This window comes from Pteropus vampyrus, unplaced genomic scaffold, assembly GCF_000151845.1.
Source record: "Pteropus vampyrus isolate Shadow unplaced genomic scaffold, Pvam_2.0 Scaffold387, whole genome shotgun sequence".
NCBI classification, from domain to species: Eukaryota; Metazoa; Chordata; class Mammalia; order Chiroptera; family Pteropodidae; genus Pteropus; species Pteropus vampyrus.
The window spans coordinates 515881-534589 of NW_011889168.1; the positions used below are offsets into that span (position 1 = coordinate 515881).

The following is an 18709-nucleotide window of genomic DNA, read 5'->3' on the forward strand; positions in this document are numbered from 1 at the left end:
ATATGTCCTGCCACTTACTCTTCATGAGCAGAATAAGACAAAGAGACACTATGGAAAGAGTGCTATTTTAAAGTCACATAATCCTGTGCTTCACTTGCTTATGAGCTGTGTGGCCTGGTGTGACACTTCACCTCTCTCAGCATCAGTCTCTTTGTGTAAAATGGTAACAATGAGACCTACTATCAGGGTACTGTGAGGATTAAATGAGGCATGGCGTAGGCAGATATGGTGGCTACTGTTGATAAGCCTTCTGCTCATACACAAAGGATTCCTTCTTGCCCTTTCTTCCATGAGTTCATAGATGAGATTCCTTCGTATGTATTCCAGGACTCCAGGACCATCTTACAATTTTAGCCATCCATTGATCATACATGACCTTTATGTAAAGGTCATTTATATGGATCATTTTCCATGTGTCTGGATGAACAGACATCTTGTATAGTCAGTGTGTGTATTTGATAGGAAATAGCTTCTAGGGTTGGGGCAAAGACCAATAGTTTATGCTTTGCCTTTCTCTTAGCAAAATAGTTTTTTATATATGCATAATTTTCCCCTTAAATCTCTGATGAGATCAGTCTCAATTTACTATTGATTTTCTCTTGGTTAAGATTACTGTGGATGTATGATAATCGAAGATGAGGAGGCGCCAATTTCAATAACCCTCGATGACACCAAGCCAGATGGATCGCTGCCCGCTATCATGGGGTAGGTTAGAGCTGGGTGTCTTCATTTTCCAAATTGTGTTGGTGTATTGTTGTGGATGCTGACAAAGCATATTGTTTTGGAATCAAGCTCAAGCAATGATAAATAACCCTACAGAAATATATCATGTTTCCATGTATTAAAATATTAATGTTTTGTTTAGGGCACAAGAGCACTAGGAAGCTTCATTAAAATTGACACCTTGTGCTCATATATTTTTTTCCCCCATAAAGCTTAAATATTGAGGACAGCAAAAGAGGAAGTGAGACAGATGGTATGGTAGACAACCCTGCCTAGAGGCAGAATGTCCACAACCATTGTGGAATGAGAACTATTTTATCTTGTAAAATCTTCTAAAGTTAGGGTTTCTGGGCTTTATCCTTTTCTCCATTCCAAACATCATTGCATAGCAAATGTGAATATGTTAATTGTTACCCTGGGATATAAGATGGATGACCAATTAGATAGTGCAGTTTGAAGCAAAGCCAGGCCTCAAATGGATGGCACTTTTTCCAATAGGTCACTTCATGTCTGTCCTTCACCAGCGATGGTCCAGGGTGAGGTTCTGTGTCTGGAAAAGGAGAGTACGTCCCTTCTTCTCACAATCCTGTACACAGCTGCCCTGCCCTTGGGGACTAGCAATCCAGAGAAGAAAGCAGGATTCCAACAAAGGAATTGCTCAGGAGTGCTGCAGCTACCCATTTGCCATGCCCTTTAGCCCTCTTCAAAGCTATGCAAACAAAAGGGCTATTTATTCTACCACATGGCGACAAAAAAAAGCACAGCTTTTATAGCAATCAAGTGACTTTTAGAAACCAGTGGTTTTCCCCTTAACCCCTGAGAGAGTTGAGCTCATACACATTGCATCATTGAAGGGAATTTACAAAATCAAAAGGAGCAGATCTATGATCTAAGGGACTTAGAAAACAGGCTGTGCTGCCAGACTGCGAACAAAACATTTTATAACCACTTCCCTGGCTGTAAAATATAATAAACAGCACCAGCCTCTCTGGGAAAGGCAGGTGCTCACAGCACAATGACCACAGGAACAGTATCCCTCTTCATCTGTAACCCCTCTGGGCAGGAAAGAATACAAATGATTTGTGCAGTTTACCATCACCTTCTATATGCCAAAGGAAAGTAGGAGGTGGTGGTAGAGTTTTTAGCTGGCTCAGTCAAGACCAGTTCAACTGTGGATAGAAGAACATTGGTATTCTCCTTTCCCTGGGAGTTAGATGTTGTAGCATCTGCCCTTCTGGTCTTTCTTCAGCTTTTTAAACAAGGACATGTGTGGCAGAAGCCTTCCAGATGCATATGGGGTTATTTAAGCAGTTTCTAAAAAGTGATATTCTGTCCATTTTTTGCTTTTGGTTTTATATCCCACATATGAGTGAAATCATATGGTTCTTAAGGGAAGAGGGGAATATAAAAGGGTAAAGGGGGTCAAATATGTTGTGATGGAGGAGATTTGACTTTGGGTGGTGAACACACAATGCAATATACAGATAATGTATTATAGAATTATACACTTTAAATGTATAAAATTTTATTAACTGGGCTTTAACTAGCTCCTTTTGGAAACTAGAAAGGAACTTGTACTTTAGAACTGTGAAATGTTCCCAACCCAATACCAGTATGTTTAAGTTCCTCAATAAAATTTTATACATTTCAAGTATATAATTCTATAATACATTATCTGTATATTGCATTGTGTGTTCACCCCAATAAATGCAATGAAAAAAATAATAAATTAACAGCTTTAAAAAAGTGATATCCTCATCTGTTTTATCTGGACAATTGTCTCCACTCTGTTCTTGCCTTGAAACTATATTGCCTCCGCCCTGCTCTTTGCTCTGGGCAAGGAAAGCCTTGAAGATGGGGGTATTAATTGCCCAGTGCTGTGTTTATAGTAACTAGCTCCTTTTGGAAACTAGAAAGGAACTTGTACTTTAGAACTGTGAAATGTTCCCAACCCAATACCAGTATGTTTAATTTCCTCAATAAAACACTGAATAAACTTAAAGGATAGTAGTCTATAGTTAGAATTAGATCAAAGAAGTTATTTCATTCTTGACTTGAGATTCAAAAGAAATAGCCAACATTAACTGCCCTTTAGAAAAGAACTATAAGAAGCACCCAATATCTGAAAAAGTGTTCAGGTAAATCATTTTAATCTTTCATTAGATATTGGCAATTTCCATTGAAATATTGCATCTAAAATTATTGATTCTTTCATAAACCTAAAATTTGACTAAAATCATTACTAGCAAGCCATAATATAAGGTGCTAAATCAAGCAAAATTATGACTGTATCTCATAAAGTTCAATAGTTCAAATTTCCTAAACAGCCATAACTTCCTCTGAAATACTATTCTCTAGATGAACACAAATACATTTTGCATCTTTGTTTCCCAGAATTATCTCGAATAACAGCTCCAAAAGAATTGCCAATCAAATTAAGAAACAGTTTAATTTGGGAGTGAGGGAGAGGACAGAATATCTGTTTTCAGCCCTTGCATTTTCATTCTTGACCTTGTCTTTTTTTGTCTAGAACAAAAGAAATACAATTTTTAAACTATTTTTTTTAAATAGAGAAATAATTTTATTGTCCTTAGCTCATTTGGATTTTTAAAAGCTTTCTAATAGTAAATAGTAGTATCATAACTAAGGACTTCTTGTCACAATTCAATTATTTAAAGTATATATGCTATTAGTAGTACCAGTATAATAAATAGAATCTATTTGATTAAATTCAGATTATAACTGAATTTTACTGAGTTACTAAATTTGGGAACTGTGCTAGTCAGTATCTCATGAAGCTAACTCAGAGATGGAGGTTTGGGTACAGGCGGTTAATTGGAGAGTGCTCTGGAGATCACTACCTATGGATAAGGAAAGGAATCAGGATTAGGCGGAGGGAGAGGTTGGGCTTTAATGTTGTCCCAATAGAGACCTAAGCAATCCCACAGTGAGCTCTGTAGTTGGATAGTTCTGCATTATCCAACTTGGTACCCTGCACTGAGGCAAGAGGTGGGCCTTTGTACCCACACCACACCTCCCAGCCAGTCATTCTGTGGAGGTGAGAGAGGGACCTTGAATTAGTTCTCTGCTGCAGAGTGTGATTGCTGGGGAAGGGTTCACCTGTGAGCTGAGTGTAATTAGTGCTTGGTCCTGAAGAAGGGATCTGGGTGGCCCACCATGACATACACTTCAGGTACTTATTTATATTTGTTTTTTCAGCTTTTATCAAGTATTTGGCTGAAGGCAACAATCATTATCAGGATAATCATTTAATACAACATTAATTAATCCGATATTTAATTTCCTACTGTATGCCAAGAACTGTGCTAAACTTTGGGGGTAAAATATTGAGTAAGAGGTCCCCTGTCATTTAGGAGCCCACAACCTAGCAGGGCTTTTGGACAGAGGCAGACTGAAGGCAGCGTGGTATTTGCTCTAGTTGAGGGAAATAATAGCAGGGTGTGGAAGTTTTCATTAATGCTGAGTAGGTAGAGACAAGAACACTTCAAAAAGAAGAGGCAACTTTTAAGATAAACTGCTGTCACCTAATCATTCAAATGTAACTTCTCTTTCTAGCTTCATACTTGCTCGAAAAGCTGTCCAACTTTCTAAACTCCATGAAGATATAAGGTAAGAATTTACTTGTGAAACATATGTAACAGGTTAGTTTTATATTGTGTATGTTGCACTTACAATATAATAGCATTATGAAAAACACAATAATTCACAATAATAGCCTCAAAATCCCAACAAATCAATATTTTTTTAAACATTTTATTTTTTTTATTTCCCCCCTCCCTTTCCCTTCTGGTAACTACTAGTCCATTGTCCATATCCATAAGTCTCTGTTTGTTTGTCCTGTTCATTTGTTGCTTTTAGGTTTATATCTTACATATGTGATATCATGTGATTTTCAACCTTTTCTGTTTGGCTTATTTCCCTTAGTATGATTACTTCAAGGTCCCTCCATGTTATTGCAAATAGCAGTATTTCATCTCTTCTTATGGCTGAGTAATATTTCATTGTATATATGTACCACAGCTTCATTAGCCAATTATCTATTGTAGGATACTTTGGTTGCTTCCATGTTCTGGCCACTGTGAATAATGCTGCTATGAACATTCGTGTGCAAATATCTGTTCAAATATGAGTTTTCTAAACTTTGAGGTAAATACCCAGTAGAGGGATTGTTGGATCATATGGTAAGTCAATTTTTAGTTTTTTGAGGAACTTCCATACTGCTTTCCATAGTGACCATACCAATTTGCAGTCCCACCAGCAGTGTATGAGGGTTCTTTTTTCTCCACATCCTCTCCAACATTTGTTATTACTTATCCTCTTGATTATACCTATTCTAACAGGTACAAGATGATATCTCATTGTGGTTTTGATTTGCATTTCTCTAACAGCTAGCGATGTTGAACATCTTTTCAAATATTTGTTAACCACTTGTATGTCCTCTAGGGAGAAGTGTCTGTTCATGTCCTCTGCCCATTTTTTCATTGGATTATTTGTTTTTTTGTTGTTGTTGTTGTTGTCGTCATTGAGTTGTATGAGTTCTTTGGATATTTTGGGTATTAGGCCCTTATCGGAGGTGTTGCTAGCAAATATATTTTCCCATTCAGATGGTTGTCTCTTTACCTTGTTGATGGTTTCTTTTGCTGAGCAGAAGCTTTTTAGTTTGATTTAGTCCCATACACTTATTTTAGCTTTTACTTCCCTTGCCTTTGAGGTCAAATTCATAAAATCCTCTTTAAGTCCAAGGTCCTTGAGTTTAGTTCCTATATTTTCTTCTATGCATTTTATTGTTTCAGGTCTTACATTCAGGTCCTTAATCCATTTTGAGTTAATTTTGATGTGTGGTGATAGACAACAGTCTAGATTCATTCTTTTGCAGGTGCCTTTCCAGTTTTCCCAGCACCACTTATTGAAGAGGCTTTCCTTTCTTCACTGTATGCTTTTTGACTTTTTTGTCGAAAATTATTTGCCCATATAAATATGGGTTTATTTCTGGACTCTCGATTCTGTTCCACTGGTCCGTGTGTCTGTTTTGCTGCCAATACCATGCCGTTTTGATTACTCTCGCTTTATAATATAATTTGAAGTCGAGCAGAGTGAAGCCTCCAGCCTCGTTCTTTTTTCTCAGGATGGCTTTGGCAATTCGGGGTCTTCTGTGCTTCCATACAAATCTGATGATATGATCATATGATTCTTAGTTTCTTAATTCGTTTATGTGGTGTATCACATTAATTGATTTGTGTATGTTGAACCATCCCTGTGACCCTGGGATGAAACTCACTTGATCGTGGTGTATAATCTTTTTAATATTTTGCTGTATTCGGTTTGCTAGTATCTTATTTAGTATTTTTGCATCTGTGTTAATGAGAGATATTGGTCTGTAGTTTTCTTTTGTGTGTGTGTTCTCTTTACCAGGTTTTGGTATCAGGGCAATATTGGCCTCCTGAAATGATTTGGAAAGTATTGCCTTCTCTTTTATTTTTTGGAAGAGTTTGAGGAGAATAGGTATTAAATCTTCTTTGAATGTTTGGTAGAATTCACTGGTTAAACCATTTGGTCCTGGACTTTTACTTTTTGGTAGGTTTTGATAATTGTTTCAATTTCCATACTGCTGATCTGTCTATTTAGATTTTCCACTTCTTCTTGGTTCAGTCTAGGAAGGTTGTATTTTTCTAAGTACTGGTCCATTTCTTCTAGGTTATTGAATTTGGTGTTATATACTTTTTCATAGTATTCTTGTATGATTCTTTGTATTTCTGCAGTGTCTGTCATAATTTCCCCTCTTTCATCCCTGATTTTGTTTATTTGTGTCCTTTCTCTTTTTTCTTTAATGAGTCTAGCCAGGTGTTTGTCAATTTTATTGTTGCATTTATTTGTTGCATTTATTTTTTTCTATTTTTTTTGTTTGTTTTCAATTTCATTTATTTCAGCTCTAATTTTGATTATTTCTTTCCTTCTGCTGACTTTAGGCTTCATTTGTTCTTTCTTTTCTACTTTTTAAAGATGAAGCATTAGGTTGTTTATTTGGGCTTGTTCTTTTTTTTGGAGGTAGGCCAAATCAACTTTTTAAATATATTGCTACTGCCCCCTCAACTCAGTCCTTGTCCATATGCATACATTAATTTAGTTTTACATATTTGAATTTATGTTACAGTGGTCAAAAGTTAGGGTTTTTCTGTAAGATGGATGGAGTAAAATTATAGAAGACATTAGCTGTGAAAAATCTTTAGAGGCCAAGTCCCAATCGTCTTGCCAAGACGATTATCCCCGTTCCAAGGTTCTCTGATGTGTACTTTTTCTGAAAAGCAAATCCATACATATGTGTTTCTTTCATTCTGTTTCAACTTATGTACCATATTAGGGGAATTATCTAGATTATCTAGGACATAGCTCTGATATTCCCTTTCTCAAGAGCTGCCTGGTTTAAAACAATTTTAGGACAATAATTTCTTTCTTTCTTTCTTCTTTATTTCTTTCTATGTTATATTTTTGTTGTTTTGTTTTACCTTGGAGTCATTTGTTCAAATCTTACCTGGAAACAGTCATTTGGCTGTTGGGAGACTGCCTCTAGGAATTTCCGGGTTTCCCTTATTTAGAGTAGCCCTAAATCTTTTGTTAGCTTTTGAAGTGGACCAATGCACACACCAATGTATACTTCCTTCTGCATTTAATTAAAAAATTAAGCAGCAAGTCTACTAGCAGGCTTTGCTTTGAGAGTTACTTTGATGACCTTGGAATTCAGGGATAAACTGCAGGTTTCCACATTTGTACACAGATTTGTTTATTTGAGCTACCATGAGATGTGATGTCAAGAAGGGAACTATTTTAGTGTCCACCTATCAATTAATAGAAGAAGAATTTGGGGTTCAGTGACAGGGAATGCTTTGGCCAAGGCTCCACAGCTACCCTGTGACAAATTCAGGAATACCATCTAATGTATACTTTCTTTCATTATGCCATACTAAACTTGACATTTTCTTTTGGATATCCTGCTTTCCTTCCTTATTAATAGTAAAATAAATACAAGCCTGGATGTAGACACTTGGTTATGATTCCACATGGTGGCTGAAATTCTCAAAAGTTTTTATAAGGCAAAACCCTTAGAACTCTGAATATGTTATTGACTGGAACAGCATTTCCCAGAAACAATTACATCAAAATCTCCCATAGAATGTTTGATGTGATACATATATACAATGAAATATTACACAGTAATAAAAAGAATGACATCCTCCCATTTGTGACAACATGGATGGACCTAGAGGGTATTGTGCTAAGAGAAATAAGCCAGAGAAAGATAAATATGGTTTCATATGATCACATTGTAAGATATAAAAATGTCCAACTACTATATTGTACACCTGAAACTAATATAACTAATATATATCAACTATACTTAAATTAAAAAAAAATAATGTTTGGAAAAATATATTTTTCTGAGATCAGTAGATTATAATTTCATAGGTTAGAGGTGGGGCCTGAGTATTTGTATTTTTTCATACCAAATAAAATCATTTATTTCAATAGCTCAAAGTGCAAATACACCAAGTCAGTTCACAAAGTTTCAAGATACAGCATTAAGTATAATAAAAACTTGATTTTCAAAATTTAAATAGTAAATAGAAATAAAGCTTCATTTAAAAAAAATTCAAGAACCTTGAAAACCTTTAGATTAAACTATTTCACTTACATTAATTCAGAATTACCTGAATTTATAGATGCCAGTAGTACATTGGAATCCAAAAGGACTTCTTAGAGAAAGAGAAGCACCCCAAATTGGTCAACTCCAGACAAGAGTGGAAATCCTTGATGTTAGCTATTCCCAGTTTTGCAGCCTCACTCACACTGTATCAATTGATGTCATTAAACACATATTTTGATCTTTAGGCAAATTCTAAAAAAAAAAATATTTAAAGTTCAGTATGAGGCCAACATCCACTATTAAGATTTTTTGAAATGGCCACTATATATTTAAAAGATTTAAAGACCAATTTCAACGTCAGGCCTATGGTATAACTGGAGAAAAGACATAGATTAACACTTCTTCCATTATGTAAAACCTTTTTGTAAGATTGGCAACATGGCCTTTAAATTTTTCTTATTTCTACACATAAAGAACTTAGGTGGAAAGGAGAAAAGGTTCCTACTGGAAAGATAAAGATTGTTAATTTTTTTTATCACTTAGCAGCTAAGACACATGTTTATTTCTGCTCCCCAAAAGCAATGTTAGCTACTAGTTTTAATTCAGGAAAATGTATATCTTTGGGAAGGTTTACATATTTATTCAGTCTTTTTCTCAACCTACTTCATCTTTTCAGTGTAGGAAATAAGTTGAAAGTCTGCTCCAAAAATTCTATCCCACCATATGAATGTCAAAACATAGTTTCCGATGAAGTTCATGTGGTGAAAATCATGATGCCGAGAACCAGCATAGAAAGGGATGGGATTTAAAGGGTTGAGAGGAATATAACCATTGTGGACATCAGTTGTTTCTAGTGAATGAATGATCACCCATGCGCCCCCGCAAAAAGACTATGTAATCACATAAAAGCATGATTCCAATGAAAAACCCAGTACCAAGAATTAGTGTTTCCAAGAGACGTGTATATTCAGCTTCCGTTCCAAATGTAGCCTGAAACTCATGATGAGTTTTATGAATACACTTATATATTTTTGTTGTGTAAGAAGAGCCTATTTAGGAAATAGTGCCAGGTATCCTTAATTATCTCATAACCAAACCATCCTGTCCAGAGCATATACCATGTTGGCATTCTTTCCCAATCATAAGGAATTGAAATACTCTGTAAAATAATAAGTTCCACAAATCAAAGGAAGCTGGATACAAAAGTGATTAAAGAGAAGTACTTTAAGGTATTGCCATTGTTTTTCCCATGTTTCTAGTTTATCCTTTTGAATTTTGTACCTTTTTCATGTAAGGTATAAATTGAAACAAAAATCCAGGTAAACAGAACAAGAAATAAAGGGCTTCATGAACTACTAGAGATCCCCATGTTGCAATCTGGGATATTGTATAATTATCTAACGTATAGTTCCAAGCATTTTTAAATGGTTCTTGCAGAGAATTCTCAGGTAAAAGTGAATCTACATATTCCACAGCCAGGGATACTGAAATGAAGATGCTGACACTCATTTGTTGCCATTTTTCAAATTTCTGCAGACAGTTTTATAATTCTGAATGATCGCATGGAAACTACCTGAGTATTTGTATTTTTTAACAAGCTTTTCAAATAATTATGATGAGCAGCCAGATTTAGAAACCAGTGAATAAATTCAACTACGAGATTTGCACAGTGATCCTTTCGGCCATCATTAAAATAGGTTCTGTTGTTTTTAGAGCTCAACAAATCAGTCAGTTCATTGCTCCAACATCCTTGTCTTACATAACTTTTTCAAAAGTTTTTAATTTTAAAGGAAAGGATGGTTCCTCATGTATTTAATGAACTCATCCTTGACTCATCTAATAATATGAAATATAGTATATAATGACATTTCTATTATTACTGGTTTATCATTCATGAATGAAAAGTTAGCTGTACTGTAGGTTAATTGGATTTTAGCTTTCCTTCTGTTTAATAAAGGTTTTATTACATGTTCCAAAAATAAGTTAAGCCTCATTAAGCATTTCAGAATGGTTGTCAATAATTTTGCTTTCTAATTGACTCAAAATGTTCGAATTATTCCTTGTAACATTCATGTTAAGTAGGTAAGAATCAGATATCTACCTCATAGAGTAAGAAAGAGGGTACCATACTAGGCCAAGGATGGATTTTGATTCAATAAATTTTTATTGAGTACTTACTTGCTACAGATGGAATGCTCAGGAGAATTGAGCCTCAGCCCTACCATTAATTAGCTGAGTGGTGCTGAACAAGTCTCTTCAGTGCACTGAGCCTCCATCTCCTCATCTCTGCAATGAGGGGCCTAGGTTAGAGAGAGACAGACAGGCAGATAGTAGTTTTGAAACTTCCAGTTCTGCCTTTCCTTTACAATTATTGATCTGTACTATGAACAGCTCCTTGAAGGGGAACCATTCATTTCCTGTCTGTACTGGAACTTAAATAGGCACGTAATATTGTGTGGCAACACTTCAGGAATGAGCTTTATATGTACATAGGATCTGTAAAACATAAATGTAGGATGTTTTAAAAGACACTGTCATATGTACTATAGACTTATAAAAGGGATTATTCTAGAATTCTACATATTCCAGGAAAATGACTTAGAATCAATTCCTAAAATCACTGGATTTATTTTAAAATCATTTTCCCCATTTTAATCTCGCATAGATATGGTATTGTGTAGTAAAAGAAGTGAAAATGTAAAAAAGTAGGAAATGCTGTTGAATCTTTAAATCAAATGGCTGTATTGAGGCATAGAGTTAATTTGAGAGCAGATTCATAAAGCTATTGATTTTCATTTTTCCTTGATAAATCTGGTTCATTGACAAGAGCCCTGTAACTCACTGTGTTTATCTATATTCATTAGTAATTAATATCTTTAACATTTTTGGTTGTTTTTTTTAATAGGAAGAGGAAAATCTGTGAGCTATACTCCAAAGTTCTAGAATCTGAAGAAGCTTTACATGTAAGAACCCCCAGTTTTAATACCTAGTAGGTTCTGCTCTATTTGCTCTAAATAATCAAGCAAAGCAGATTCTGGTTTCCTGACAGTCTTATGAAGAGAGTATAAGGGGTATGCTTACTAGAGGTTTAACTTCAGCAATCACAAAAGGACATTAAGAACTATTGTTAGGTGCCAGTAATTTCTGATGTAGTGGTTCCTCGGGCTATTTAAATGTTCAATGGGTAACTGGCAGCCAGTTGTAATCAGAGCATGGAGCTGCAAGTATTATCTCCAGGGTGGATGCAGTCAGTTCCCAGAACTAAGGTCCTGCCCTTCTGTCAATGTCAACTGACGGCTGTGAATTAAAACCCTAGATATGTCATCTTTTGTTAGTGAAGGCACTGTCATATACACTTGACAATATAACAATCTAGATTCTCTGCCCAGGTCAAAGTCATACTAATTTATTTTTCCATCTGTAGATTCACTTCACAGCTCATTAGGAATTTCAGTATTTTCAATCTACCACTGAAAGTAATTATGAGGATGAAATTCTTTCTGAAGATCTTACCAGATACCTGGGGGTTCTTTTAGGGGATTATCTCTGAACTATTCAAATAATACAGAATGTGTTAGGGAAATCAGAGAAGTTTCTCTTATGCCCTTTGAGAAACCTTTTTTATCTTTAATTCTCCCTGCTTTAGCAAGATTCTTATCATTCACTTTTCTAGCTTAGAGAAGTGATTCTGAAAAGAGTCTTTCTTAGACACTATGCCTATCTTCTAGCTCCTCCCTTCCACCATTGTTTTCAGCAGTAATATCTTGGTAGATGGGGAATTAAAATCTGTTATTTAGAAAATCCAGAGATTTGGGCACACCTTTCCAGAACTTGATTGTTGATGGGGTTTCCTGTAGACTGAGATCTAAAGACTTCAGAATTTGCGTGGAGATGTCCTTTCTTCCAAGTATCAGAATACTTCATCCCTCCCCTAGTGAAGGGGTTGAGAAAGTCAAAGTATACGTGTTTTGTCTCTTGGTACCTCACAAAAGGCCATTACTTTGTACTGTCATATTTCTCCTTAAGTGTGTTAGAAAAACAGGGCCACCATTTTTTTAAAAATGTAAACTTTTTGTTAAAGTAACATACGCAAGAGCCTTCATTGTTGACTGGCAGCATTTCAGCTTTGTCTTTCCTTCGGAATTTTTTCCCCACTGAACAACAGCCAGTGCACTACGAAGAGAAGAACTGGTGCGAAGAGCAGTACTCTGGGGGCTGCTACACTGCCTACTTCCCCCCTGGGATTATGACTCAATATGGAAGGTACTACCCAGACACTATACTGATTAATACAAGATATGCGCCAAACTTAAAAAAAAATAAGCAAAGTTCAATGGGAATTTTAGAAATAGTAGTCAAAATTCCTATGTCTTATGTCCCAGGTAATCAGTTTGTATATTCTAGATATCTATAGGAAAATAAGTATGTAGGTACATAGAACAATAGCTGTCAGCACATAGAATGATAGCAGAACATGGGTTAAGAATTTCAGTACCTATGAGAATTCTGAAAGCTGCAATGTCCTCAAAGGATCCTTCTTGAGGTCAATTAGACATTTAGTCACCTATGACTACCCTAGGCCCCTGGATACCAGTCTACACAAAAGGACATGGGCTAAATACATCTTGCCAGCAGAACAGCATCATATATTCTTTAGCAGGGAGGCATCCCTGCTGTATACAGCTAAGGTGTGATAGCCACACAGGGTGGGGGAGTCCACCATGGCTTAAAAGTCCCATGCTCCATAAGAGCCATCATCTCTTGTAAAAGCCTCACAGACATAGTATCCAGGGTCCTTGCAAGGGACATACCCAGTTATAAGAGGCACCACACTCAACGAAGCCCAAAGTGATAAACTCCTACTAGGTATTTACAATTCATGCCAGTCTTCCCAGCCCAGATGCAACTTACCATTGTGGGGCTGGCGAGGCATTTTTAGCATAAACAGTGTTGCCTGGTAACATAGATGGCATTATACCTTTAATCAGGTTTCCAAGGGGACAAAGCTAGAAAGTTAACTCAAGGTCCCATTTGTCCACAGAGAAGGAAAAAGAATTTGTTAACCCTTTCTTTACATGAGATTTTGTTTGTTTGTTTGTTTGTTTTCATTAATTAAATCAAATGCCTTTTGTTAGTGATAACAGGATTGATTAACTGGAGTAGTCCTGAAGTCAAAGTAGAAGTCTGTAAGATGAGACTAGTATCAGGAATACATGAAGCCAAATTTTCCTAAACTAGAAAACTGTGTGACAGTGGATTGAGGTGAAGGCCTTTGGGGTGGAGATGTGCAGCTTTAGAGATTTCATGAAAGTGGCTGTAGATGTGGTAGGAATCGAAGCCAACAAGGTTGGGGGCGGTGAAGTTGCCCATTCAGCGCAGCTTTACCATGGTTCTCTTCGCCAAAACCTCTTTAAAAGAGAAGGCCCATTTCCCTGTCCCTAGCCTGATAAATTTATAGATGCTAACTGCTTTTTAAGGAGACAGACATATAATCTCTCAGGCCTCTTCTTTGCCAGAAATCATTTAATCTCCTTGTCTTCTCACTCACCACTACAGTTCTTCCCAACTCTCTGGGAGTGTCTGAATAGCTGAGGTCTTCCATCAGATGTGATCTCATGAAGAATGCACCCCTTTGAAAAGACAGCGTAGGGAGCAGAATGAACTACAAACAGGAAACATACAGCAAATAAAACTGATTTTGGATTTAATGCATGTCCTTATCTTCCAATTCTGAATGACAAGAAAAAAGTCAGCATCACCTTTAGAAATTGATGATTTGACAGACTGATTCTCTCTGGATTGAAAATTTAGACCCTTGAGTGCAGGCCCAGGAAACAAGGAGGAGGCTTTCACTGTAGCTAGCTTGCATGGGAGTTTTTGAAACAATTTGAGTTACCCTGTCTTCTATGGGGTAAATAGTGGCAGCAAGTGGCCCATTAACACTCAGTGCCTTCTCAGGTAACTCTGTGTGAACTCTCTGTTTCCCTGAAGGGTGATTCGTCAACCAGTAGGCAAGATTTACTTTGCTGGAACAGAGACAGCTACACACTGGAGCGGTTACATGGAGGGAGCAGTAGAAGCAGGAGAACGGGCAGCTAGACAGGTAAGGAAGAAAGCTGAGTCACTCTCCCTCGTGAGTCCAGCAGCGTTTTTGACATCTGGCCTTTCTAGATCTTGACACTGATAAATCCGTATGTCTACTTCTCTGCCCCCTCACTCCATTCGTAGGGCTCAACTATGGTCATCAGGGCCTTGAATCTGTCAAAACTACAAAATCTCATTTCATAATACCATGGACACTTTCTTTCAGGTCTTGAATGCTCTGGGGAGGCTGCCAAAGCAAGACATCTGCATTCAAGAACCCGAATCAGAGGTAAGTTTGGCAGCTTCATCTCAATAGACCAGTAACTATATTAAAACTCTCCTCTTTCATCTTCTACAGCCTCTGATGTAATTATAGGTGCCACTCTCTAGGGCATATCTGTGCACTGACTTTACAGATATGTTTTGCCCCTCCTTGTCAGTTCAAGCATTTTCTGCTAATGATCTATGTTCATTCATCTAGGATGTCCCAGCTTTTGAAATCACCCACACCTTCTGGGAAAGGAACCTGCCTTCCGTGTCAGGCCTGCTGAAGATCGTTGGATTCTCCACATCAGTAACTGCCTTGTGTTTTCTGGCATGCAAGTTTAGGCTGCTGACACGATCCTGAAGTTTCAGGCTCATGTTTTATGCTTACTCCTTTCCAGTACCATCAGAAGCAAAATGTTGACAAATAATGGCTGTATCGTTAGATCTTCTTACGTACATTGGATGTAACCCCTCAGTTGAGCCTCAGTGTTAAAGTAATCTACAGAATCCCCTCATTAAAATCAGTAAGATCAAGCTCCACCTTATTTGCCTATGTAGTAGATTAATTTGTGTTGATTGGTAGAATAAAAGAAGCCTTGTGATCAATTTCTTGATTTGAAGTTAAAGTGCTAATCAGAAACAATTTCCGTGCCCTCTTTTTCTTCTCTTTAACATAAAATGCCTGATGATTGCAGAAATGAAGCATTTAACTTACTGTAGAGGTTGAGTAGGTGAAGGCCCAGCCTGTGACCGACCTTTGCTGGCTTTAGGAAATGATGAACTGTAGGTTCAGAGTCCACAGGCTCACAACTTCCTGGGGTGAGCAGCTCCCACTTTGAAAGCAGTGTAGGTAGACCAATAGGGGGACATTTTGTGGGCCGTTGCCTCAAGAATCTCCTGACCACTTCTAATTCCTGTGAAGTTTCTAGACATCTAGTCTTAGCACTACCCTCTTTGTATATTTTCCCTTTTTGCTTCTTAAAGAGGACAGTGTTTACCAAGGCATAATGATTAAATTGACTTACTGTGACTTTTGTGCAGCTCCCCAGGTAATCAGAGTAAACTAGTCCTAGAGTAGGACTGTCCTCAAGAGGCCTCTCTGACTAACTGTGCATGAGGCATCTTCTCTTCCTCCTGGAATATGGCTAGACATCACTTCAGTCATCATCAATGATAACATTCTCTACTTATTTCTGGAAAGCAGTATTTTCCTCTTTTTTCAGGTAGACCCTGGCTGTCTGAAGGCCCCTAGTAGCATATATATTTTCTTTTTTCCTATGACTATGGTAGAATTAGGCAGATCTGTTAAACGTCTTCAACGTGGTTACCTTTGAGTAAATATTGGCATAAAAATGTCTCTCAAACAACTGAAATACATATTATAAATTTCTTATTATTATTTGTTGAGACTATCAAATGCAGAAAGGAAATTAGGACCCTATATTATAAATTCACTTGCTTTAGTTACTAAGTTTTATGAAATCATGAAATTGAGTGATTTCACATATGAAGACTAAGTTCTCTAAGAAGTAATGTGGGCCCAGAACAGTTCCCACCTCTTGTTTTTTCCATTTTAAAAGTGTCACATTTTTAAAACCCCTTCCAAAGGTTTCAGCCATAAAACATTTCTTAATGTAAATATCTTGGAAAAAATTAACATGGATGTGATCAAATAGAACAGTTGAGAAGTTTCAGTGGACTCGGGTATACAGGTGGTGGATAAGCAGTAATACCTTATCCTGAATCATTGATGAATGAGCATTTCATTTTAAATGAAGTTTCTAGGTAGCTGAAGCTTACAGTTTTATGTGCCAAAAATTTTAAATAACATAAAATACTTCCACACATTATTAAACAAGCCAGATTCAAATTCATCTTTTTTTATTAATCAGGTCAATCATTATATGTCTCAGTTATTTTATACTTTTATAATAGAGTGATACCATTGCGTTTGCCCCTCTACAAAATATCACATGATTATTTCATAGCTGTTGAGTCTATTCCTTCTATATTCTCCCATATTCAGTATTTTATTTCGTATTGTAGTTATCTTCAAATACCCTTTAACCTGATCTTTTTTTTATTGAATGGTAATTAAAGATTGCCAGAGGAAACCAACCCAAGTGTATTACATAATTACCCTTATCATAAATCCAAAATTAAGATATGGGCCTGGCATGAGGACTTAAGGTCTTTGTTTTGCCTATCTTGAGAGCAAAGAGAAGGATTTTTCTGCCACTATTTGCCTTTCAATTGACAAAGTGTTTTAGCTAACTTAGGAGTTTTGGCAATGTCTTGGATGTGCTCTAGTACATGAGTTGTTGCCACATATCATACCAAACTGCTTTGAGAAATCACAGCCCTAATCTATTTCAGTTGTTTCTCTTCATTAACTGATAAGTTGTTCTGACACACCTTTTGAGAAAAGCTTCTTAACTGGCAACAATTTTAACAGTAATCAGTTTGTTAATATGTCCAAGTCTTGAATGTTGAAAAACTGAATATGCAGTTTAGCCTCTTCTCAAACTTTTTAGAAAACCAGTTAACTTATCCTAATTAGATCAGCCCTATTAAGCTACAGATTGAGTATCAAAATAAATGCCAGTCCAGATGTGCATAGACATGAAATTGGAGCTGAGAACTCCCACCACATAGGAGATCTTCCAACACCAAGATACTATAGTTTTTTTTTTCTCCAACCCAAAGAAATTGGCCAGTTTCAGCAACTGATAGAGCATGGCCCTGTTAAAGCAACTGCTTCAGAGTTCTGGAGGCTGAGTTGGCCTCACTCCACAGTAAGAATGAGAATTAGATTTTAAAAGTTAAACTTTTTGTCACGACTGTTCTATAAGGATTTATGCTATAGCAAAGAAAAAATATCAAAGGATTGTGAACTACATTTAGTTTGTTTGTGAACTTGGTTCCTACTGTTATTGTCTGAAATCTGCCTCAATGCTACATGTAAGAGTATGCATGTGTGTGTTTTGCCATTTAAGCATGATTTTGCCTGTATGGTAGTTTTGTTGGTTAATAAAGTGCTAAACCACCCCTGACTCAGACCTGGCTCCTCTATTTAGTCGATAGTCCCAAGGTTAAATGGCTTCTTACAGCAAGAGAAAGTCACAATGAAGCATTGTCCATGGATGATGGGCTTAAAAAGCCACTTTGTATTGATTCCAAATTCTCATAGTTCAGTTTGACTTTCATGTTTTATCAGTTTCCTGGGAGCTGATTAAATGCTAGAATATTGTCTGCCTGGGCTACAATCAGTCAATGTGGAGTCTAATTGAGGCTTTCTCACCTAATTAGCTTATAATACCTTGAGCAAATCACTTTGGTTCTCTGCCTCAGTCTCTCCATCCAGAAAAAGGTGGGTTACACTTGATGGCTTCTAAGGGTTTTTTTCATGGCAGCATTATGTGACTTATACATTTGTTGCCAGAACTCTGTGTTTGCTCATCAGTATGGCTGGGGTAAGTCATTCTGCTTCTCTATATCTTGGGTCGCACTTTTGTCTTAGGTTGGATATTCTGGAAACAGACTGAGATGAAGAGTCAGGGCAGAAAGTTTATTGGGGACAGCTCTCAGGAAATAAAACTACAGGGTTAAGAAAGGCAGGATTGGACAAGAATTGACCTACAAAGCATTTGTAAATGAGGCCTAAGCAGATCCTAAGGGTGAGCTGGGAAGGCTCTTCAGAATTGTTTCCCATTGAGGTAAGGAGATCTGGCCTCTGTATCCCTCATTAGCTGCCCTCTGGGAGATGGTGTTACCTTGCATGGGTGCTGCTGCTGTGAACTGAGATCATCCAGAATTCCCAGTAGCTGGGATCCAGAGAGGGGCACCAATAGTATTCACTTTACCCCTCTCCCCAAAAATATAGTTGTCCTTTGTTGCATAAAAGATGTTGTGGACTTGAGGTTTGCTTTCTGTAGATAGAATGGAGATATCTCTGTGAACCTGTTCCTGTTAGGT

The 18709-nt window shown here is 36.9% G+C and overlaps 1 protein-coding gene and 1 pseudogene across 1 annotated transcript in view; one reads left to right on the forward strand and one right to left on the reverse strand.

The window, feature by feature from the left end:
- Positions 1-17787, forward strand: part of MAOA (monoamine oxidase A) — a 63869-nt gene extending 46082 nt beyond the window's left edge. Inside the window, exons 9-15 of the mRNA XM_011380022.2 lie at positions 609-705; positions 4300-4353; positions 11289-11346; positions 12549-12646; positions 14375-14486; positions 14694-14756; positions 14949-17787. Coding sequence (XP_011378324.1) covers positions 609-705; positions 4300-4353; positions 11289-11346; positions 12549-12646; positions 14375-14486; positions 14694-14756; positions 14949-15095 — 629 coding nt within the window. The 3' untranslated portion in view covers positions 15096-17787. The remainder of the gene's footprint in view (positions 1-608; positions 706-4299; positions 4354-11288; positions 11347-12548; positions 12647-14374; positions 14487-14693; positions 14757-14948) is intronic.
- LOC105305429 lies at positions 9022-9902 on the reverse strand (annotated as a pseudogene).
- Positions 17788-18709: the final 922 nt, after the last annotated feature.